The 24,092-nt window shown below is 51.7% G+C and overlaps 1 protein-coding gene across 2 annotated transcripts in view; it reads right to left on the reverse strand.

The window, feature by feature from the left end:
* The window catches only part of WNT5B (Wnt family member 5B), a 138,229-nt gene that overhangs the window by 17,816 nt on the left and 96,321 nt on the right, over positions 1–24,092 (reverse strand). For both annotated transcript variants that reach the window (XM_066590944.1, XM_066590943.1), the window contains exons 3-4: positions 22,299–22,546; positions 11,755–12,047 (exon numbers count right to left, since the gene is read on the reverse strand). In XM_066590944.1, the coding sequence (XP_066447041.1) occupies positions 11,755–12,047; positions 22,299–22,546 (541 nt within the window). The remainder of the gene's footprint in view (positions 1–11,754; positions 12,048–22,298; positions 22,547–24,092) is intronic.

The following is a 24,092-nucleotide window of genomic DNA, read 5'->3' on the forward strand; positions in this document are numbered from 1 at the left end:
CCTAGAGCTCACAACGAGATCTGGTGGTGGGATGTCACCAGGCCTAGAGCTCACAACGAGATCTGGCGGTGGGATGTCACCAGGCCTAGAGCTCACAACGAGATCTGGCGGTGGGATGTCACCAGGCCTAGAGCTCACAATAGGGTCTGGTGGGGGGGGGGTTGTCACCAGGCGTAGAGCTCACAACGAGGTCTAGCGGTGGGATGGCACCAGGCGTAGGGCTGACAACGGGGTCTGGCAGTGGGGTGTCACCAGGCGTAGAGCTCACAACGGGATCTGGCGGTGGGATGTCGCCAGGCGTAGAGCTCACAACGGGATCTGGCGGTGGGATGTCGCCAGGCGTAGAGCTCACAATGGGGTCTGGTGGGGGGGGGGGGGTTGTCACCAGGCGTAGAGCTCCCAACAGGATCTGGTGGTGGTGGTGAGGGGGGTGTCACCAGGCGTAGAGCTCCCAACAGGGTCTGATGGGAGGGGATCTCACCAGGTGCAGAGCTCACAACGAGGTCTAGCGGTGGGATGTCACCAGGCGTAGGGCTGACAATGGGGTCTGGTGGGGGGCGTGTCACCAGGTGTAGAGTTTACAACGGGGTCTGGTGGGGGGCGATGTCACCAGGTGTAGAGTTTACAACGGGGTCTGGTGGGGGGGCGATGTCACCAGGCATAGAGCTCACAACGGAGTCTGATTTGAGGGGGATGTCACCAGGCGTAGAGCTGACAATGAGGTCTAGCGGTAGGTTGTCACCAGGCGTACAGCTGACAACGGAGTCTGGCAGTGGGATGTCACCAGGTGTAGAGCTGACAACGGGGTCTGGTGGTGGTGTGGTCTGAAGGGATGTCACCAGGTGTAGAGCTGACAACGGGGTCTGGGGGCGGGGGGGGGGGGGGGGATCTGGCGGTGGGATGTCACCAGGCGTAGAGCTCCCAAAGGGGTCTTGTGGGGAGGGGGGGATGTCACCAGGCGTAGAGCTCCCAACAGGGTCTGATGGGAGGGGATGTCACCAGGCGTAGAGCTCGCAACGAGGTCTAGCGGTGGGATGTCACCCGGCGTAGAGTTCCAAACAGGGTCTGGTGGTGGTGGTGGTGGGGGGGGGGGGGGGGGGGGTGTCACCAGGCGTAGAACTCCCAACAGGGTCTGGTGGTGTTGGTGGTGGTGAGGGGGGTGTCACCAGGCGTAGAACTCCCAACAAGGTCTGGTGGGGGGGGATGTCACCAGGCGTAGGTCTCACAACGAGGTCTAGCGGTGGGATGTCACCAGGCGTAGGGCTGATAACGGGGTCTGGCAGTGGGGTGTCACCAGGTGTAGAGCTGACAACGGGGTCTGGTGGTGGTAGTGGGGGGGGGCTGAAGGGATGTCACCAGGTGTAGAGCTGACAACGGCGTCTGGTTGGGGGGGGGGGGGATGTCACCAGGTGTAGAGCTGACAACAGGGTCGGGTGGGGTCTAAGGGATGTCACCAGGCGTAGAGCTCCCAACAGGGTCTGGTAGGAGGGGGTCTAAGGGATATCACCAGGCGTAGAGCTCCCAACAGGGTCTGGTGGGAGGGGGATGTCACCAGGCGTAGAGCTCCCACCAGGGTCTGGGGGAGGGGGGGGGGGATGTCACAAGGCGTAGAGCTCCCAAGAGGGTCTGGTGGGGAGGGGGGGGGGGGGGGATGTCACCAGGCGTAGAGCTCCCAAGAGGGTCTGGTGGGAGGGGATGTCACCAGGCGCAGAGCTTACAACGAGGTCTAGCGGTGGGATGTCACCAGGCTCAGGGCTGACAACAGGGTCTGGCAGTGGGGTGTCACCAGGTGTAGAGCTGACAACGGGGTCTGGGGGGGGGGGGGGGGGATCTGGCCGTGGGATGTCACCAGGCGTAGAGCTCACAATGGGGTCTGGTGGGGTGGGGGAGATGTCACCAGGCGTAGAGTTCCCAACAGGGTCTGGTGGTGTTGGTGGTGGTGAGGGGGGTGTCACCAGGCGTAGAGCTCCCAACAGGGTCTGGTGGGAGGGGGATGTCACCAGGCGTAGAGCTCACAACGGGGTCTGGTGGGGGGCGATGCCACCAGGCATAGAGCTCCCAACAGGGTCTGGTGGGAGGGGGATGTCACCAGGCGTAGAGCTCACAACAGGGTCTGATTTGAGGGGGATGTCACTAGGCGTAGAGTTGACAATGAGGTCTAGCGGTAGGATGTCACCAGGTGTACAGCTGACAACGGGGTCTGGCAGTGGGATGTCACCAGGTGTAGAGCTGACAACGGGGTCTGGTGGTGGTGGGGGGGGGGGGGCTGAAGGGATGTCACCAGGTGTAGAGCTGACAACGGCGTCTGGTGGGGGAGATGTCACCAGGTGTAGAGCTGACAACAGGGTCGGGTGGGAGGGGGATGTCACCAGGCGTAGAGCTCACAACGGGATCTGGCGGTGGGATGTCACCAGGCGTAGAGCTCACAACGGGATCTGGCGGTGGGATGTCACCAGGCGTAGAGCTCCCAACAGGGTCTGGTGGGAGGGGGATGTCACCAGGCGTAGAGCTCACAACGGGTTCTGGCGGTGGGATGTCACCAGGCGTAGAGCTCCCAACGGGATCTGGCGGTGGGATGTCACCAGGCGTAGAGCTCATAACGGGATCTGGCGGGATGGGGGGGGGGGGGATGTCACCAGGCGTAGAGCTCACAACGGGATCTGGCGGTGGGATGTCACCAGGCGTAGAGCTCCCAACAGGGTCTGGTGGGAGGGGGATGTCACCAGGCGTAGAGCTCCCAACGGGATCTGGCGGTGGGATGTCACCAGGCGTAGAGCTCACAACAGGATCTGGCGGGATGGGGGGGGGGATGTCACCAGGCGTAGAGCTCTCAACAGGGTCTGGTGGGGGGGGGGGGGGGTGTCACCAGGCGTAGAGCTCCCAACAGGGTCTGGTGAGGGGGATGTCACCAAGGTCTGATGGGAGAGGGATGTCACCAGGCGTAGAGCTCACAAGAGGATCTGGCGGTGGGATGTCACCAGGCGTAGAGCTCACAATGGGGTCTGGTGGGGGGGGGGGGATGTCACCAGGTGTAGAGCTGACAACGGGGTCTGGCGGGGGGGATGTCATCAGGTGCAGAGCTGACAACGGGGGTCTGGTGGGGAGGGATGTCACCAGGTGTAGAGCTGACAACGGGGTCTGGTGGGGAGGGATGTCACCAGGTGTAGAGCTGACAACGGGGTCTGGTGGGGAGGGATGTCACCAGGTGTAGAGCTGACAACGGGGTCTGGTGGGGAGGGATGTCACCAGGTGTAGAGCTGACAACGGGGTCTGGTGGGGAGGGATGTCACCAGGCGTAGAGCTGACAACGGGGTCTGGTGGGGAGGGATGTCACCAGGCGTAGAGCTGACAACGGGGTCTGGTGGGGGAAAAGGGATGTCACCAGGCGTAGAGCTGACAACGGTGGCTGGCAGTGGGATGTCACAAGGCGTAGAGCTGACAACAGGGTCTGGGGGGGGATGTCACCAGGTGTAGAGCTGACAACGGGGTCTGGTGGGGGAAAAGGGATGTCACCAGGCGTAGAGCTGACAACGGTGGCTGGCAGTGGGATGTCACAAGGCGTAGAGCTGACAACAGGGTCTGGGGGGGGATGTCACCAGGTGTAGAGCTGACAACGGGGTCTGGTGGGGCGGATGTCACCAGATGTAGAGCTGACAATGGGGTCTGGCGGTGGGATGTCACCAACCAATTCACTACAGGACATCGCAGCTTCCAGACCTTCCAGAGTCCACTGCTGGCCATGTTATTGGGAGAGGGAAGCCATCCGGTGTGTGTGGTACAGCCATGTTCAGGGAGACTTCGTAAAATGACAGAAGGTGAGCAATGAAGCCTTGTACAAGCTATGAAGACATCACACACATCGTCTGCCCTCACTGAGGAAGTCTCACAGGCCATTGGGACATCCTTTAGTACCAGAACCAACCATAGGGAACGGCATGTGAAGGGTTGCGATGGACAAGCGGCTGCACACAACATCACAGCAGTGACTGCACAGCGGCGCCTGTGATGGGGCTTTGGGCGACGGACTGTAAGTGAGTAGAAGCAAGTGTTGTTGATGAATCACAGTACACTATCTTCTGATCAGATGGCGGCACTTGGGTGTGGCAGCTGCCTGGAGAACGGTTTCTACATGACTGCATCATCCCAACAGTGAAGTTTGGAGGCAGTTCTGTCTTGGTGTAGGGAGGGTTCTGCTGGAAAGGACTATGGCCATTTGGTTATATTGAAGTTCATCTTCAACGCCAATGGCTACAGAGACATCACCTGTTGTAATACTCTGGTACAGCTCTGTGTCTCCGCCAACACGATCGAGCGCCATGTCATACGGCACACAGTGTTGAGGAGCAGAACGTCTGCAAACTTTGGTGGGCCCAAAGTCCGGATCTCAATCTCGTCAAGCATCTTTGGGATGAAGCAGAAAGCTGTATCTGTGTATGCCCAATCCCCCTGCCAATCCCTCCACACATCTATGGAAGTTTGGTGGAAGGCGGCTGCGGAGGGTTCCTGCAGGACTGAAAAATAGGAATAAAATCATAGAATGGTAGAGTTGGAAGGGACCTCCAGGGTCATCGGGTCCAACCCCCTGCTCAGTGCATGTATTACTAAATCATCCCAGACAGATATTTGTCCAGCCTTTGTCTGAACACTTCCATTAAAGGAGAACTCACCACATCCCGTGGTAACCTGTTCCGCTCATTGATCACTCTCACTATAAAAAAAAGTTTTTTCTAATATCTAATTTGCGTCTCCTCCCTTTCAGTTTTATCCCACTATTACTAGTCTTTCCTCGTGCAAATAAGAATACAGCTGATCCCTCTGCAGTGTGACAGCCCTTCAGATATTTGTAGACCACTATTAAGTCTTCTCTCAGCCTTCTTTTTGCGAGCTAAACATTCCCAGATCCTTTAGCCGTTCCTCATAGGACATGATTTGCAGACCGCTCACCATCTTGGTCGCTCGTCTCTGAACTTGCTCCAGTTTGTCTAACCTCCTATGCCCCAATACTTCTATCTACACAGTGTATGCTAATTAAAGTATAAGTGCTCCTGTACACTGGCGATCGCAAAATCGAAATAAACTTTGTGCCTTGCGATTTTTGTGCAATGAGTTTTTAACATTAAAAAGTCCTATTGACATTTGCGTTAAAAAAAAAAAATAAAAAATAAGGCAGCCATATCGCAATTGCCAGTGTGTAGGAGCCCTAAGGGGTTGAACACTTCAGCTGGCTCGTTCTTGGGATTGGAGGGGGTCTTGGCAGCCGGACCCCAGCAATCAAAACGTTTGACCTAGCAAAAGCTTTCAGAAAGCGCAGTTATACTTTAAGCTTAACTTGAAGCACATCGACTTATAATAGAGAAGCGGCTGATATAACATTCCTGCCCCATTATAAAGGTGTTAGTGATAAGAGGAGCGGCTGACATCACTGACACATTTTATAGTAGTACTGGAGCGTTATAAGAGGAGCAGCTGATATCAGTCACAGATGATGTAACAGTCTCTGGAGGCGCTTAGCACTGGCGAGGTGTGACAAAGTAATAACCATGGGGGTCGGGGTTCTACACTTCTATAGGGAAAGCAAGAATGCTATATGGCTGATAACAGGGAGCAATAGTTGACAGTATATTAAATTCATATATTCTATAATGGCGACTTACCCTGCGGCCGGCCTCATTGTTTTGCAGGTTCATCAACGCCCTCGCTTGCTCCTCTGATCCTTTAGGACAACGGGGTCTGGGGGCGGGGGGGGGGGGGGGGGATCTGGCGGTGGGATGTCACCAGGCGTAGAGCTCACAATGGGGTCTGGTGGGGTGGGGGGGATGTCACCAGGCGTAGAGTTCCAAACAGGGTCTGGTGGTGGTGGTGGTGGGGGGGGGGGGGGGGGGTGTCACCAGGCGTAGAACTCCCAACAGGGTCTGGTGGTGTTGGTGGTGGTGAGGGGGGTGTCACCAGGTGTAGAGCTGACAACGGGGTCTGGTGGTGGTGGTGGGGGGGGGGCTGAAGGGATGTCACCAGGCGTAGAGCTCCCAACAGGGTCTGGTGGGAGGGGGATGTCACCAGGCGTAGAGCTCACAACGGGATCTGGCGGTGGGATGTCACCAGGCCTAGAGCTCACAACGAGATCTGGTGGTGGGATGTCACCAGGCCTAGAGCTCACAACGAGATCTGGCGGTGGGATGTCACCAGGCCTAGAGCTCACAACGAGATCTGGCGGTGGGATGTCACCAGGCCTAGAGCTCACAATAGGGTCTGGTGGGGGGGGGGTTGTCACCAGGCGTAGAGCTCACAACGAGGTCTAGCGGTGGGATGGCACCAGGCGTAGGGCTGACAACGGGGTCTGGCAGTGGGGTGTCACCAGGCGTAGAGCTCACAACGGGATCTGGCGGTGGGATGTCGCCAGGCGTAGAGCTCACAACGGGATCTGGCGGTGGGATGTCGCCAGGCGTAGAGCTCACAATGGGGTCTGGTGGGGGGGGGGGGGTTGTCACCAGGCGTAGAGCTCCCAACAGGATCTGGTGGTGGTGGTGAGGGGGGTGTCACCAGGCGTAGAGCTCCCAACAGGGTCTGATGGGAGGGGATCTCACCAGGTGCAGAGCTCACAACGAGGTCTAGCGGTGGGATGTCACCAGGCGTAGGGCTGACAATGGGGTCTGGTGGGGGGCGTGTCACCAGGTGTAGAGTTTACAACGGGGTCTGGTGGGGGGCGATGTCACCAGGTGTAGAGTTTACAACGGGGTCTGGTGGGGGGGCGATGTCACCAGGCATAGAGCTCACAACGGAGTCTGATTTGAGGGGGATGTCACCAGGCGTAGAGCTGACAATGAGGTCTAGCGGTAGGTTGTCACCAGGCGTACAGCTGACAACGGAGTCTGGCAGTGGGATGTCACCAGGTGTAGAGCTGACAACGGGGTCTGGTGGTGGTGTGGTCTGAAGGGATGTCACCAGGTGTAGAGCTGACAACGGGGTCTGGGGGCGGGGGGGGGGGGGGGGATCTGGCGGTGGGATGTCACCAGGCGTAGAGCTCCCAAAGGGGTCTTGTGGGGAGGGGGGGATGTCACCAGGCGTAGAGCTCCCAACAGGGTCTGATGGGAGGGGATGTCACCAGGCGTAGAGCTCGCAACGAGGTCTAGCGGTGGGATGTCACCCGGCGTAGAGTTCCAAACAGGGTCTGGTGGTGGTGGTGGTGGGGGGGGGGGGGGGGGGGGTGTCACCAGGCGTAGAACTCCCAACAGGGTCTGGTGGTGTTGGTGGTGGTGAGGGGGGTGTCACCAGGCGTAGAACTCCCAACAAGGTCTGGTGGGGGGGGATGTCACCAGGCGTAGGTCTCACAACGAGGTCTAGCGGTGGGATGTCACCAGGCGTAGGGCTGATAACGGGGTCTGGCAGTGGGGTGTCACCAGGTGTAGAGCTGACAACGGGGTCTGGTGGTGGTAGTGGGGGGGGGCTGAAGGGATGTCACCAGGTGTAGAGCTGACAACGGCGTCTGGTTGGGGGGGGGGGGGATGTCACCAGGTGTAGAGCTGACAACAGGGTCGGGTGGGGTCTAAGGGATGTCACCAGGCGTAGAGCTCCCAACAGGGTCTGGTAGGAGGGGGTCTAAGGGATATCACCAGGCGTAGAGCTCCCAACAGGGTCTGGTGGGAGGGGGATGTCACCAGGCGTAGAGCTCCCACCAGGGTCTGGGGGAGGGGGGGGGGGATGTCACAAGGCGTAGAGCTCCCAAGAGGGTCTGGTGGGGAGGGGGGGGGGGGGGGATGTCACCAGGCGTAGAGCTCCCAAGAGGGTCTGGTGGGAGGGGATGTCACCAGGCGCAGAGCTTACAACGAGGTCTAGCGGTGGGATGTCACCAGGCTCAGGGCTGACAACAGGGTCTGGCAGTGGGGTGTCACCAGGTGTAGAGCTGACAACGGGGTCTGGGGGGGGGGGGGGGGGATCTGGCCGTGGGATGTCACCAGGCGTAGAGCTCACAATGGGGTCTGGTGGGGTGGGGGAGATGTCACCAGGCGTAGAGTTCCCAACAGGGTCTGGTGGTGTTGGTGGTGGTGAGGGGGGTGTCACCAGGCGTAGAGCTCCCAACAGGGTCTGGTGGGAGGGGGATGTCACCAGGCGTAGAGCTCACAACGGGGTCTGGTGGGGGGCGATGCCACCAGGCATAGAGCTCCCAACAGGGTCTGGTGGGAGGGGGATGTCACCAGGCGTAGAGCTCACAACAGGGTCTGATTTGAGGGGGATGTCACTAGGCGTAGAGTTGACAATGAGGTCTAGCGGTAGGATGTCACCAGGTGTACAGCTGACAACGGGGTCTGGCAGTGGGATGTCACCAGGTGTAGAGCTGACAACGGGGTCTGGTGGTGGTGGGGGGGGGGGGGCTGAAGGGATGTCACCAGGTGTAGAGCTGACAACGGCGTCTGGTGGGGGAGATGTCACCAGGTGTAGAGCTGACAACAGGGTCGGGTGGGAGGGGGATGTCACCAGGCGTAGAGCTCACAACGGGATCTGGCGGTGGGATGTCACCAGGCGTAGAGCTCACAACGGGATCTGGCGGTGGGATGTCACCAGGCGTAGAGCTCCCAACAGGGTCTGGTGGGAGGGGGATGTCACCAGGCGTAGAGCTCACAACGGGTTCTGGCGGTGGGATGTCACCAGGCGTAGAGCTCCCAACGGGATCTGGCGGTGGGATGTCACCAGGCGTAGAGCTCATAACGGGATCTGGCGGGATGGGGGGGGGGGGGATGTCACCAGGCGTAGAGCTCACAACGGGATCTGGCGGTGGGATGTCACCAGGCGTAGAGCTCCCAACAGGGTCTGGTGGGAGGGGGATGTCACCAGGCGTAGAGCTCCCAACGGGATCTGGCGGTGGGATGTCACCAGGCGTAGAGCTCACAACAGGATCTGGCGGGATGGGGGGGGGGATGTCACCAGGCGTAGAGCTCTCAACAGGGTCTGGTGGGGGGGGGGGGGGGTGTCACCAGGCGTAGAGCTCCCAACAGGGTCTGGTGAGGGGGATGTCACCAAGGTCTGATGGGAGAGGGATGTCACCAGGCGTAGAGCTCACAAGAGGATCTGGCGGTGGGATGTCACCAGGCGTAGAGCTCACAATGGGGTCTGGTGGGGGGGGGGGGATGTCACCAGGTGTAGAGCTGACAACGGGGTCTGGCGGGGGGGATGTCATCAGGTGCAGAGCTGACAACGGGGGTCTGGTGGGGAGGGATGTCACCAGGTGTAGAGCTGACAACGGGGTCTGGTGGGGAGGGATGTCACCAGGTGTAGAGCTGACAACGGGGTCTGGTGGGGAGGGATGTCACCAGGTGTAGAGCTGACAACGGGGTCTGGTGGGGAGGGATGTCACCAGGTGTAGAGCTGACAACGGGGTCTGGTGGGGAGGGATGTCACCAGGCGTAGAGCTGACAACGGGGTCTGGTGGGGAGGGATGTCACCAGGCGTAGAGCTGACAACGGGGTCTGGTGGGGGAAAAGGGATGTCACCAGGCGTAGAGCTGACAACGGTGGCTGGCAGTGGGATGTCACAAGGCGTAGAGCTGACAACAGGGTCTGGGGGGGGATGTCACCAGGTGTAGAGCTGACAACGGGGTCTGGTGGGGGAAAAGGGATGTCACCAGGCGTAGAGCTGACAACGGTGGCTGGCAGTGGGATGTCACAAGGCGTAGAGCTGACAACAGGGTCTGGGGGGGGATGTCACCAGGTGTAGAGCTGACAACGGGGTCTGGTGGGGCGGATGTCACCAGATGTAGAGCTGACAATGGGGTCTGGCGGTGGGATGTCACCAACCAATTCACTACAGGACATCGCAGCTTCCAGACCTTCCAGAGTCCACTGCTGGCCATGTTATTGGGAGAGGGAAGCCATCCGGTGTGTGTGGTACAGCCATGTTCAGGGAGACTTCGTAAAATGACAGAAGGTGAGCAATGAAGCCTTGTACAAGCTATGAAGACATCACACACATCGTCTGCCCTCACTGAGGAAGTCTCACAGGCCATTGGGACATCCTTTAGTACCAGAACCAACCATAGGGAACGGCATGTGAAGGGTTGCGATGGACAAGCGGCTGCACACAACATCACAGCAGTGACTGCACAGCGGCGCCTGTGATGGGGCTTTGGGCGACGGACTGTAAGTGAGTAGAAGCAAGTGTTGTTGATGAATCACAGTACACTATCTTCTGATCAGATGGCGGCACTTGGGTGTGGCAGCTGCCTGGAGAACGGTTTCTACATGACTGCATCATCCCAACAGTGAAGTTTGGAGGCAGTTCTGTCTTGGTGTAGGGAGGGTTCTGCTGGAAAGGACTATGGCCATTTGGTTATATTGAAGTTCATCTTCAACGCCAATGGCTACAGAGACATCACCTGTTGTAATACTCTGGTACAGCTCTGTGTCTCCGCCAACACGATCGAGCGCCATGTCATACGGCACACAGTGTTGAGGAGCAGAACGTCTGCAAACTTTGGTGGGCCCAAAGTCCGGATCTCAATCTCGTCAAGCATCTTTGGGATGAAGCAGAAAGCTGTATCTGTGTATGCCCAATCCCCCTGCCAATCCCTCCACACATCTATGGAAGTTTGGTGGAAGGCGGCTGCGGAGGGTTCCTGCAGGACTGAAAAATAGGAATAAAATCATAGAATGGTAGAGTTGGAAGGGACCTCCAGGGTCATCGGGTCCAACCCCCTGCTCAGTGCATGTATTACTAAATCATCCCAGACAGATATTTGTCCAGCCTTTGTCTGAACACTTCCATTAAAGGAGAACTCACCACATCCCGTGGTAACCTGTTCCGCTCATTGATCACTCTCACTATAAAAAAAAGTTTTTTCTAATATCTAATTTGCGTCTCCTCCCTTTCAGTTTTATCCCACTATTACTAGTCTTTCCTCGTGCAAATAAGAATACAGCTGATCCCTCTGCAGTGTGACAGCCCTTCAGATATTTGTAGACCACTATTAAGTCTTCTCTCAGCCTTCTTTTTGCGAGCTAAACATTCCCAGATCCTTTAGCCGTTCCTCATAGGACATGATTTGCAGACCGCTCACCATCTTGGTCGCTCGTCTCTGAACTTGCTCCAGTTTGTCTAACCTCCTATGCCCCAATACTTCTATCTACACAGTGTATGCTAATTAAAGTATAAGTGCTCCTGTACACTGGCGATCGCAAAATCGAAATAAACTTTGTGCCTTGCGATTTTTGTGCAATGAGTTTTTAACATTAAAAAGTCCTATTGACATTTGCGTTAAAAAAAAAAAATAAAAAATAAGGCAGCCATATCGCAATTGCCAGTGTGTAGGAGCCCTAAGGGGTTGAACACTTCAGCTGGCTCGTTCTTGGGATTGGAGGGGGTCTTGGCAGCCGGACCCCAGCAATCAAAACGTTTGACCTAGCAAAAGCTTTCAGAAAGCGCAGTTATACTTTAAGCTTAACTTGAAGCACATCGACTTATAATAGAGAAGCGGCTGATATAACATTCCTGCCCCATTATAAAGGTGTTAGTGATAAGAGGAGCGGCTGACATCACTGACACATTTTATAGTAGTACTGGAGCGTTATAAGAGGAGCAGCTGATATCAGTCACAGATGATGTAACAGTCTCTGGAGGCGCTTAGCACTGGCGAGGTGTGACAAAGTAATAACCATGGGGGTCGGGGTTCTACACTTCTATAGGGAAAGCAAGAATGCTATATGGCTGATAACAGGGAGCAATAGTTGACAGTATATTAAATTCATATATTCTATAATGGCGACTTACCCTGCGGCCGGCCTCATTGTTTTGCAGGTTCATCAACGCCCTCGCTTGCTCCTCTGATCCTTTAGGATAATTTTTCTCTCGTTCCCTGGCATCCACAAATTCCTTGGCGAAGCGGTAGCCGTACTCCACGTTATCCCCACAGCCCCCCCATAGCCAATCCCGTGGTAAGTCTTTGGGACGAGTAGTCCGACTGCAGCCACAGGTTGACAGCTCCCCCTCACGGCAGGCGCGGCTGATGGCGTTCACCACTCCTGCTGCGCTGATGGCGTATGTGAAAGCTGCTTCTCTGCTTCCTGCAAAAGAAGGTGGAAACATGAGAATCAGACGGCCGGACACGCAGAGCGAGCAATACAGGATGAGACTTGCTGCAGAAAGACCATCGCATCTGCCTCCATATTTAAAGGGATCATCCAATTTTATGCAAATGAGACTTCTCCATTGCTAGCTATAGGGAAAACTTCAGCGACTTTCTCGGACTTTGCATTTTATTAGCTCAACATTTTAAGTATCTTTTCTTACTGTCATTGAATAGAAACATTTATAAAAGGAAATTTCCGATCACTGGGGGTTTAACCACTGCGACCCCCGGCAATCCTGAGATCGGTGTGCCCTGAACCCTCCATGAGAATACAGCAGTGGCCACCACTCCATTCACCTCTATGGGATGAAGGGACATTTCTAAGTGGATTAATCTCGACCTGTCCCATAGAAGTGAATGGAGCTACATAAATCTGACAGTAACTGTCAGATTTATGCAGGATTGCAACGATTAACAAAATTAGCACTCCTAGCATTTCATCACCGGCAAAAGCACATCCTCTATTTATGGGGAGATGTGACTTGCACAACAGTGACTGGGTGCTGCATGACAGTTGCAAATCACCCAACAACAAACAACTTTGGCAGCATCTTCTGTGCCGAGCTGTAGTTTTTATTGGTAGATATAACTGGAGAAAAAAATAAATAAATAAAAAAACACCGTCAATTCTGTGTGAAAATATATAGTGGCACACAAATACCAGTCTGCCCTCGGCTGGGCTGTTGACACCACACTGTGACCTCTGTAGGACACATCAGATACACCTGGAGGCACAGAGGGTCTGCAACAGAGACCCCTCTGGTGCCAGGTTATCTGGGTGGGTATCCTGATCATCTGCAGGAATCTGGGGTCTCCTGAGGCTAAACAGGGTGCTGATAAGGTGTAATAAGGGAGGAAGCCAGGTGCTGGGAGAATGTGTGCCCCAGGCATGTGGGCAATGGCCAGAGGACCATCCAATCACCCTACACAGGATACAAATAACTTTCTCCAGTCTGAGACCCTCCGGTAAGTACAGTTGCAGTCAAGAGTTACAAGTTAACCCCCCCACTTCCAATTTAGACAGATTTTCAGCAGTTAGCAAAAAAAAATTAGATAGATGAGAGAGAAACAGAGATATACATAATCAAGAACAATTCAAAGAGTTCAACACAACTACTACAACAAGCGGTTTCTCTAAATTCCCCACTTTTAACAAGTAGCGCAGTCCGAATTATTCAAGACCTTGCTCATAAGGCTGGGTTCACATGAGGTAGACTTGCTGCGGAATTTCCGTACAGACTTTCCGCATGGAAATTCCATTGCATTTTTAAAATGGAGACCAAGCAGAAAAGTGAACGAGATTCGCAAAACAGTCCGCGCGGAAACTGACATGTCATGCAGAATTCTGCTGCAAACTCTCTTCTCTCTATGGGGAGAGATTTCCACAGCGGAATACAGGCTAAAGAGCCGCTTCAAACCCCCGCCAAATGGCACAGGTTTTGAAGCAGCCATTCTGCTGTGGAAATCTCACGGAATTTACATGCAGCCCCGCGGAAGAAAAAAAAAAAAAAAAAAGCAGATTAAATAGCTTTATTCACTTGTTCAAGGTTTTAATTGGACAGTCCAAAAGGCAGCGTGTCCATTTTGTTGTAATTTTCAATCCTATGGGTGTGATTAATAACGGTGAATTGCACTCATTTGCAATTGCTTGTTATGAATTGTTTTTTTTTAAATTTGGGATGGGGGGGGGGGGGGGGGGGAGTAAAAATAATTGTACGCAAAAAAAAAAAATCACGGGAAAAGAAGCAAAGTAGCAAACAAAAAGGGCTTCATTAGTTACATCCGATGCGTTTAAGAAAAAAAATACATCAAATACTGGGACTGGCGAGGGCTGCGCAGACTGTGATGACCCAGAATGATGACTGAGGGTCTGTTTACACCAAAAGATTTATTGTTTAAAGGAGTGGGCTATGTGGGAGTTCTCTTGGGCAGACTGTATATATAGGCACATACATTGTTGGCTTGTTCAAACAATAAATCGTTCAGTCCGCTGTATTACTAATGAGAACGATTAGTATTTCAACCGAACCATTAGTGAATGAGCCGACAGAAAACGAACGAAAAACAAAAACTATTTATCATAACATTGCTGGTTGCATTTAAATGAAAATTAATAATCTTGCAGTGTAGACAATTTTTCAAAATGACAATTGTTTTGTGTAAAAGGGCCATAAGACCGGCTTTAAATGGAAGCATTTGAACGACAGGAGTTGCGCATTTGCGAATGTGTGCATGCCCTGCGTCTCCAGTGACTGCAGAAGACCTGCAGCAAGATGGTGGCAGCACTGAGGTTTCCGTTTGCACAGTAAGCAGCATACTAAACGCTGAAGGTCTTCAAGCCCGAACTCCAAGAGGTCACCTCTACTGACCCAGACGCACAAGAGAAGCCGCTCCAATAAGGAATTCTCTTTTGTGGAGATGAAACAACTTCTCGGGCCTCTGGATGAGCGAGGTGTCTGGAAGAGGAAGAAGAATGAAGCAGACGCTGAGAAGAGCCCCTGACTACAGTGAAGCATGGCGAGGGCTCACTCATGCTCTGGCGCTGGAAACATGCAACATGTGGAGGCCAAGATTGATTCCATCACGTATCAGGAAATCCTGGGAGAAAAAGTCATGCTGGGAGGGAACTGAAGCATCGGCGTCATTGGACTTTCCAACAAGACAATCATCCCAAGCAGACCTCAAAGTCCACCAAGCCCCGGCTTCCCGAAGGAGGCCTGGAAAGTCGCTTTCCGTTTGTCCAGTGGCTGCATGCAGAAAACCAAACGACGCAAACAGGCAGTCATCTATGAACGATAGCGGCCGTAGCCACAGTCCACTGCACTTCCATTTACCGAGCGATGCTTGTTTCGTGTAAAAGTACCAAGACGACACTGGTCATGAAAGGGTGGGGGGAAAAAAAATCCCCCTTCAAACCAATACTGCACTTGCATAGAAATTTAATTTATTTATTTTTTCTTACAAATGTGGTGTGATTCGTGATAATATTGCACCGCTGGATAGCAAAATAGCATTTTATATAGGGTTTTTTTTCTAAAGAATATTGTACGTATATGCGAGTGTGATGCGATTTTTAACTACCGTATTTTCCGGACTATAAGGCGCACATAAAATGCTGAGAATTTCTCAGAAATAGAAAGTGCGCCTTATAATCCGGTGCGCCTTATATATGAACCCGACAGTAAAGAAAGGGGTTCATACAGGATCCTTTACCTCTATTGTGGGCGGCATACCACAGCACACACCATGCTCCCTCCCCCCCCCCCCCCCCCCCCCCCCCCCCCCCCCCCCCCCCCCCCCCCCCCCCCCCCCCCCGTGCGCCTATGAATTTATTCTTCACTTGGGTTTTTACAGTATCCATAAATGGATTGAGCATTACGGCCACCGTAGTCAGGAGCCACACTGAGTGATACTTACAGCTCTGTGCGCAGGATCCTTGCAATATATCTGTGCTTTAGCGTTAACTATACCCACTACCCCAAAAAATGCCTCCTGTTAAGAGACATGCTTATGAAGCAGGTTTCAAGCTTAAAGCTATAAGTTATGCAGTAGAGCATGGAAATAGGGCAGCTGCAAGAGTATTCAACATTAATGAATCCATGGTGCGTAAGTGGAGAAAACAAGAAGATGCCCTCCGCCAAGTAAAGAAGACCAAAATGAGTTTCCGAGGAAACAAAGCAAGGTGGCCACAGTTGGAGGACAAAATAGAACAGTGGGTTATGGAACAGAGAAACGCAGGTAGAAGCGTCTCCACTGTCTCTATTCGACTCAAAGCCACTGCTTTAGTACGTGACATGGAGATCAAGGACTTTCGAGGAGGTCCTTCATGGTGCTTTCGTTTCATGAAAAGGCGTCATCTCTCCATTCGCACCAGAACTACTGTGTGCCAGCAATTACCAAAGGATTATGAAGAGAAGCTGGCCATTTTTCGCACCTACTGCATAACCAAGATAAATGAAAAAAATATCCAGCCAGAACACATTATTAACATGGATGAGGTTCCCCTCACTTTCGATATCCCCGTAAACCGTACTGTTGAGAAAACAGGGACCAGTACGATATCTATACGTACCACAGGAAATGAGAAGTCATCTTTCACTGTAGTTCTCGCTTGTCAGGCTAATGGCCAGAAACTACCACCCATGGTAATTTTCAAGAGGAAGACTTTGCCTAAAGAAAATTTTCCTGCTGGTGTCATCATTAAGGCTAACCCAAAGGGCTGGATGGATGAGGAGAAGATGAGTGAGTGGCTGAGGGAGGTCTACGTCAAGAGACCGGGTGGCTTTTTTCACAAATTCCCATCCCTATTGGTCTGTGACTCGATGCGCGCCCACGTGACCGATACTGTCAAAGCCCAAGTGAAGAAAACTAATTCGGAGCTTGCTGTCATCCCTGGTGGATTAACCAAAGAGCTCCAGCCGCTAGATATCAGCATCAACAGGTCATTTAAAGTTAAATTGCGAGCTGCATGGGAGCATTGGATGACAGAAGGTGACCACACATTCACCAACACAGGGAGGCAACGCCGTGCGAGTTATGCCACTATGTGCCAGTGGATCGTGGATGCCTGGAAGAATGTATCAGTCTCCAGTGTCATCCGAGCTTTCAGGAAGGCTGGAATCACCACTGAAGAGCCTAGCAGCAGCAACGAGACCGACTCGGATAATGAAGAGGAGGACCCCATGCTTGATGCCGAAATCGCCCAACTGTTCAACTCCGACACTGAAGATGACGGATTTGATGGATTTCTGGTGGAGGAATGAACTGAAAAAGTACGGTAAACGTTTTGATTTGCAATTACAGCTGAACCAGTTGCAAGTTATTGTTAAAAAGTGTAATAAATTTTGACTTGCAGTCTGAGCAATGGTTTATTTAACGGTAATGTGCTGCGCCTTATAATCCAGTGCGCCTTATATATGAAACAAGATTGCTTATAAGGCGCTCATAGAAAGTGCGCCTTATAATCCGGTGCGCCTTATAATCCGGAAAATACGGTACCTCATAGAAAAAAAATGGTTAAGCTTTCTGCAAAGTTGCAGAAAAATAGAACAGCATGCAACGCTGCAAGGGAAAAGGTGGCATGTAAATACGACCCATCTACAACGGGAGCATTGCTATGTGAGTTTTTCACAACACTCGCACAGGAAGCTCACCTGTGTAGATGCGCCTACGGCTGGACTGACTCACAAGGTCTGTCCAATTGCGATCTAGATGGGACATTTCACTTGAATGATTTTTCTGGTGGACCCGTAGTCGAAAATAAATGAAATTGCAGCAAGTCCCGTTTCTGAGCGATTCTTGTTTAGGACTCGTCCATTATTTCCTATGGAAGAGTGACGCGTTTTTTTTTTTACCATGTTAACTATTGGAAGCACATGTGTGAGAGAAAGGCATGTAGTATGTTGGCAATTGCACCGTACATGCCAGAGAATCTCAGACCAGAGGGCAGCTTCAGATGGCCTAGGAGCGACTAAGCTTGCTACTACGGAGTGTAGTTGCACCTGAACAAGTCAGTGGTTTTGTTTTGCCCTGTTACGCAGCAGTGATTATCATGGCCACATAACGGAACTACATGTTCTAAACGAGTACGACTATGTCCGATTTCACTGACCTTCACGACACTCACCCAGATGAATGTAGCCCAAGTATATTCATGCAGGCTTTTGTGAATTTGCTCTGCGAAAAAATTTGGTACGCTTTTTTTTTGCGATTTTGCAAAGTTTCCACATGGTTACTATTTTCTGTGCGTGCGGTTTACACATGTGTAAAAAAAGCAAAACCACTTCACTATTTCCCCCCCCCCCCCCTTTTTAAACACACCTGTAGATTTACATACAAAAATTGCACCAAACTAGGATATACTGTGATCTTTTTTTTTTTTTTTTGCTTCGACTGTTCATCTGATTAAGGCCACTCTCTCTCATGTGGTTGCAAAACTTCATTTTGCCACAATTTTACTTTTGTTTACAAACGCAGCTGGTTTTCGCGCTCCCCATTATTGTGATGGGTGGTGAGGTGTGCTAAACGCGTTAAAAATAGAGCAGACAGCACTCGAAAATTGCGGCGCTGGCGTATGTCTGCGAAGTCCTACTGAAATCAATGGGAGCGTTATAGTGTAAAAAGTGCATCTGTGAGAAGGGCCTAAAGTCTAAGAAAAACAAAAGTGAAACCACAATGTGAATACTCTGCGGATTAAGTTGGCGCTATACAAATAAAGTGGCATCTTGTGAATTTGGAGAAACCACTGGTTAAGGCACTTTTACCCGGAATGCTTAAATCGCTCAGTGTGAACGCAGACAATGATCGAATATTCTCTTTTCGATCATTTTCTACAGGCATAAAATCCATCTTCGGCTCACTAATGGTTTGGTATAAATGGCGCTTGTTCCATCACTCTCACTTATACAGTAAATGTGAACGGCTGAACAAGCCAAGGATGCATCTGCTATATAAACAGTCTTAACGAGCGCGAACTCCGACAGGGTCCACTCGTTCACACGAAAAGTCGGCAAGTCTAACCAGACCCTTATATTCGTCTCCGTTCACATCTGCGTCTGGGACTCCATTGTGGGAAAACGGATCCAAACTGTACCGAGCGGACTCCGACTGTAACAGGGTCCACTCAGTCACCGCTGACTGTAACAGAGTCCGCTCGGTTGCTGTTCACCATTTTTCCCATATGAAGAAGTCCTGCATTTTTGATTCCCTATGAGCTACTTATTTGTTTTACTCACTTTCTCCTTCAAACTGCAGTGAGCTGTGATAGCGCCCCCTGCCCCCTCCCATCATGGGGTTAGGAATGCAGAGAGGGAGTGGTAATGCCCCTTTAGCACCTATCTTTATTATGTGGCATGGCTCTCACCATTTCAAAAGGCTTCAGACAATGAGCCCTCACACCTCAAATCCAAGTAAAGATGGGGGAGGGGGCTGCAGCAATCAACAAGCCCCTATAGTGCAGCACAGGGCCCTCAATGTTACCTTACCCCAACAATGTGTGACACCCCGACTCCTCGGACATCACATCTGTACAGCTTCCTTGTACACCACTTTCTCTCAATCCAACCTCTTCACCGTGCCACCCACTTGGTGTCAATTCATTGTCAGTATTACTACATTGAACCATCCTGTTGACAGTTTCCTTTTCATATCTGTCTTGTTCTTTACCCCACCTTATATGACCACTTGTGCCTTACTGCTCTGATATTTTTACCAAACTTCACCCTCCTCCAAAATAATCAGTGTGGAATCCTGCAGAGAATGAGCACCAGCAGACCCCATTAAATTTTATTGGGGCAAGTCTGGTCTCCATCACACCCTCCAGCCTTCGACCAGGCATTGTGATGCACTATTATGTCCAGCAGTTCCTGCCAGAGGTTCTGACCATGATGTGAACACAACCCAACACTGATCCCATGATAAAGCTCTCCTATACAGACAGAAGTGGTACGGGGTCTTATATTACCTCCTTGAAAAAAACCATCCCTCCTCTAGAAGGAATAATTATATTATATATATTATACATACACTCATTGTAAAAACACATCCCTCACCTAGAATAAGTTGTCTCTGTAATTGTAACGTTAATATAAGTGAGTGATTACAATATCAGAGCAAAAGGATCATTTATTGTGGAGAATGGACTCCTTGTAGGGAGGCTCTACTACCCTGTTGTACCGCCTCTAGCTTAGATACAAGAAGTGATACGGGGGCATGGAGGCTTTGGTACCCTGTTGTACCACCTCTAGCTTGGATACAAGATGTGATACGGGGTCATGGAGGCTTTAGTACCCTGTTGGGCTGCCTCTAGCTTGGATACAAGGTGCGATACAGACAGGCATGGGGCTCTAGTAGCCTGCTGGGTCGCCTCTAGCTTGGATGCAAGATGTGATACATGTGGGCATGGAGGCATACAGGTTCCTTATGGTATCCTGCAGCATACTGCTCAGCATTTGCTGTAACTGAGCCTATAGATCGTTAAACCCGTAGGCTGTGGAAGTTGGTGTCTCAGACATGTTCTATTGGTGATACATCTGGCGTCTAGGCAGCCACGGAAGTGTGACAATGTTGTGGGGGCTTCCTGTGACCCCCTTGTTTGTGCAGCCGAGCATTATCCTGCTGGAAGCTGCCATGAGAGGAACACATTTGGCTGCAGGATGTCCTGAACATATCGCTGAGCTGTCATTGTCCCTCATACCACTACTGCGATGGCCCCCCAGACCATCACACCAGCAGGTAGCAGTGTGCTGTTCCACAGCAAAGGCAGGACTGGGATGATCACCCCGAGGTCTCCAGACATTAATATGGCTGTTGTCTTCGATGGTGTCGTAGAGGCGTCTAGTGGTCAACAAGCTCTACACAAGTGGAAGAAGAGGGAACTACACACAAGAAGCCTCCGAGAGCCTTTTATAGGTCAAGGGAGGGGGGGGGGGGGGGGGGTTAGTAAAGACACGTTGCTAGTCTAAGGCCTCATGTCCACGGGGAAAATCAGATCCGCTACGGATTCTCCATGTAGAATCCGTAGCGGGTCCCTCCTGCCCCGCGGACATGAGCGCTGAAAATAACAATAAATCAGAATAAACTCACCTCCCATCCGCTCCGTTTCTTCTCTTCGCGGCGGCGTCATCTTCTCTCGTCGCGGCCGGATCTTCTTTCTTCGGCTCGGCGGATGTGCATGATGACGTCGGTGACGTGCCCCGCGCCGAAGCAAAATGATCCGGCCGCGACTGAAAGAAGATGGCGCCGCTGCGAAGAGAAGAACCGGAGCGTGTGAGTAAACTCTGATTTTTGTGTCCCGCGGATCCGGACGGCTTCCATAGGCTTCAATAGAAGCCCGCGGGAGCCGTCCCCGCGGGAGACCCGCATGAAAATGGAGCATGGTCCAGATTTTTTCATGCTCCATTTTTTTTTAAATCACTTTTATTGACGATCCGCGGGTATTTATCTACCCGCGGGTGGTCAATGCATCCCTATGGGGTGCGGATCCGCGCGCTGGAGAAGAGTTAAAATCCGCTGCGGATTTTAATTCTTATTTTCCCCGTGGACATGAGGCCTAAGATGCTACTCTGACTAGTCAATACTATACACAAAAGCAGCACTGGTCAATCGAAGCAAGTTAGACTAATGATGCCTGCTAATATACAGTGTGTATCAGGCAGTCAGAGAAGCTGTGCGGCCATCTTTGTTTCTCGAAGTCCGTATATGCTTTGAGACAAGGGAGCAGAATCTCCTCTTCTCTCCGTGTGCAGTGTACAGAGAGATCATAGCAGCAGTCTACACCCACCAGCTGGGAGAAGGCTCAGAATTAGAGCTGGAGCCTGCAGAGGGAAAACTGGTGATACAAGACATGCAATGGTCAGATATAGGCTTATTCCTCACAGATACAAACGGTGGCTTATTCTGAGAAGTCATCTGCGGGTGCAGGTACACTTAAGGAGTTATTCCCTACCCACGGGGTAGGGAATAAGGCCGCCTGCAGACGGGCGGAAATTCCACAGCGGGATTTCCCGAGGAATTTCCGCCCTTGGAAGCTGCCATAGGATTGCGTTAACAAATGCAATCCTAGGCAGACGGTCGCGATTTGGCCGCGTGAAATCTCACGCGGCAAACAAACTGCGGCATGCTCTATTTCTGTGCGGGGCTCGCAGCTGACACATGAAAGAGCCGGGGCCGCGGGAGCAGGTGAGTGACGCGCTGCTCTCTGCAAACGCTCGGGTTGGGTCCCGCTGCGAGAATTCTCGCAGCCGGATCCGACCCAGCCGTCTGCAGGCGGCCTAACTTTCATATCAGTGGGCATCCGACTGCTAGGACCCCCAGAGATATCAATAACAGAAGTCCCAAAGGTCCTCACGAGAATGGAGTGGCGGTTGAGCAGACATTGCTTCATTCATTTCCATGGGACTTCCTAGAGAGTTCAAGCAGTTTCCACGATGTTTGTGGTTCCACTTTTCTGGACCCCTTAGTGACAACTTTGCCTAGTCAAAGAGAGACTGTAAGAAAAGGAGATGAAGATTTACCATTCAGGTGTCTGGAAAAGCTAGGTGACCAACCCTGTAGCTGCAATGGCAGCCATATTAGTTGTCACCCAACCTTCTCCAGAACACTATCAAGCAGCAGAATAGACTATTTAATCAGAGGACAACTCTAGGACTCCATGTATAGTCGCTCTCCACATTTCCAGTGCCCTTACCTATCTGCATGACTCTCCCGAAGACGGAGGCGTTATCAACCGTGCTGCAGTTCCATCTCCTCTGCTTGAACTGGTGCTGACACTCTTTAATGCCAGTCTTGGCTCCTTCCCCTATGTACACCATGTGGTCCTGGTAAAGATGGCATAGCTTCCTCTGCCCAGGGGAGAGACCCGTCAGCTGACTGCAGAGGGGCTGCGCGCCAATTATATACATTTCAGGTCTCTGGATTGGGTTTAGGGCCAACGACCTGTGAAAGCAGACACAGGAAACGGTGAGAAACAAGACTGATGGCAGATTAAAGTTTAACTTCCCCAGAATACACAGCACTCGCACTGTCCAGTTATGGTATCCCAGCAGCCTTATATACAGGCTGGCATAATACAGCATAAGACCATGTTCCCTCAGGGTGGATTTGCTGCGGATTTTCCATGCGGACTGCCCTCACGGAAAATTCACAGCATTTACAGTAGCAGCAAAGTGGCTTTTCAACACGCTGCGGGAAAAAAAAAAAAAAAAAACACGCACAACCCGAGCGGAAGTAACATGCGCTGCGGATTTTAAATCTGCAGCATGTCAATTATGACAGCGGATTTTTGGTGTGGATTCCACCTATTCTAACGTTTTTTCCACGTGATTGTCCAGGGGACTTTCTAATGTTAAAAACGCATCACAAGTTGGTGCTTTGCAATTTTTGTGCGATGCATTTTTAACATTAGAGAGTCCCATTGACAATTGCGTGAAAAAAAACGCTGCAATATCGCATGAAAATAAACCGCAAGAAAAACGCAAGTGGGCAGGAACCCGGATGATACGGAATCTCTGCAGCGGATTTTGCTTTGATAACTCCACAGCATTCTGCTTATGGCCACATGGCAGACTTTTGTAGCGGTTTTACAGGTAGATTGCGCAGCAGAATCCACCATATGAACATACCCTGCATGTTACAATCTGCAGCAGATCCGCTACAAAAAACGCATCCATTTAGTCCTGTATTTGCTGTGGAAAGCCTGCAAATATGGTCTGTGTGAAGGTTGCCTTAAAGGGGTGGTCCGCCATAGAAACATTCACAATGTAAGCAACATGGTGAATAGCTGGGGTACCCCTCAGGATCTAGAGTAATCTCCGTAGTGTGTAACTCTGGTTATTAGAGATGGTCTTGATCATGTGACCATCTTCACCCCATTATATGCCTAATATGGAGGTAAAGTGAACAATCCCTTTAAATTGTGTCATATCTTGATAGATGTCAAAGCTGCACCTCGAGTGTTCATGTATAATATATAGACACACATGATGCGAGGGGTATATTTATATTTGAGGGGCTCCACTACCTGTGGGGCTGTCAGGACCTTTCTTAGCCTCACAGAAGAGATTTGGGGGTTCACTGCATATATAGGGGTACAGAGCATAACCGTATGCAGGGAGGTTACATACACTGCATCAAGTGATGGTAATCATCCTCACCTGCCCTCCCCGAGCACAGGAGCTTGCACTTCATGATCTATTACAACACTTCAATGTGTATATCACACCTTGTATATATGTGCAGCAGCGTAATAATGCCCCTCTTCTGCCCACCATGCTGCTAACTAGCTCCAACATCCCAGCAAATGCTTCCACTGTCTCCTTAATATTACCCCCTTATTACACAGACTCCTCCCCCCTGTCACTATGGTTACACTATAGTCCCCCATTACTTATTATCCACATTAGGAAACCCTACACATTATACAGACCCCCATAGTACTGTTGTTACACTGTAACCCCGGTCATCATCTACTTTAGGACCCTCC

The sequence above is a fragment of the Eleutherodactylus coqui genome, chromosome 2 (assembly GCF_035609145.1).
Source record: "Eleutherodactylus coqui strain aEleCoq1 chromosome 2, aEleCoq1.hap1, whole genome shotgun sequence".
In the NCBI taxonomy this organism is placed as follows: domain Eukaryota; kingdom Metazoa; phylum Chordata; class Amphibia; order Anura; family Eleutherodactylidae; genus Eleutherodactylus; species Eleutherodactylus coqui.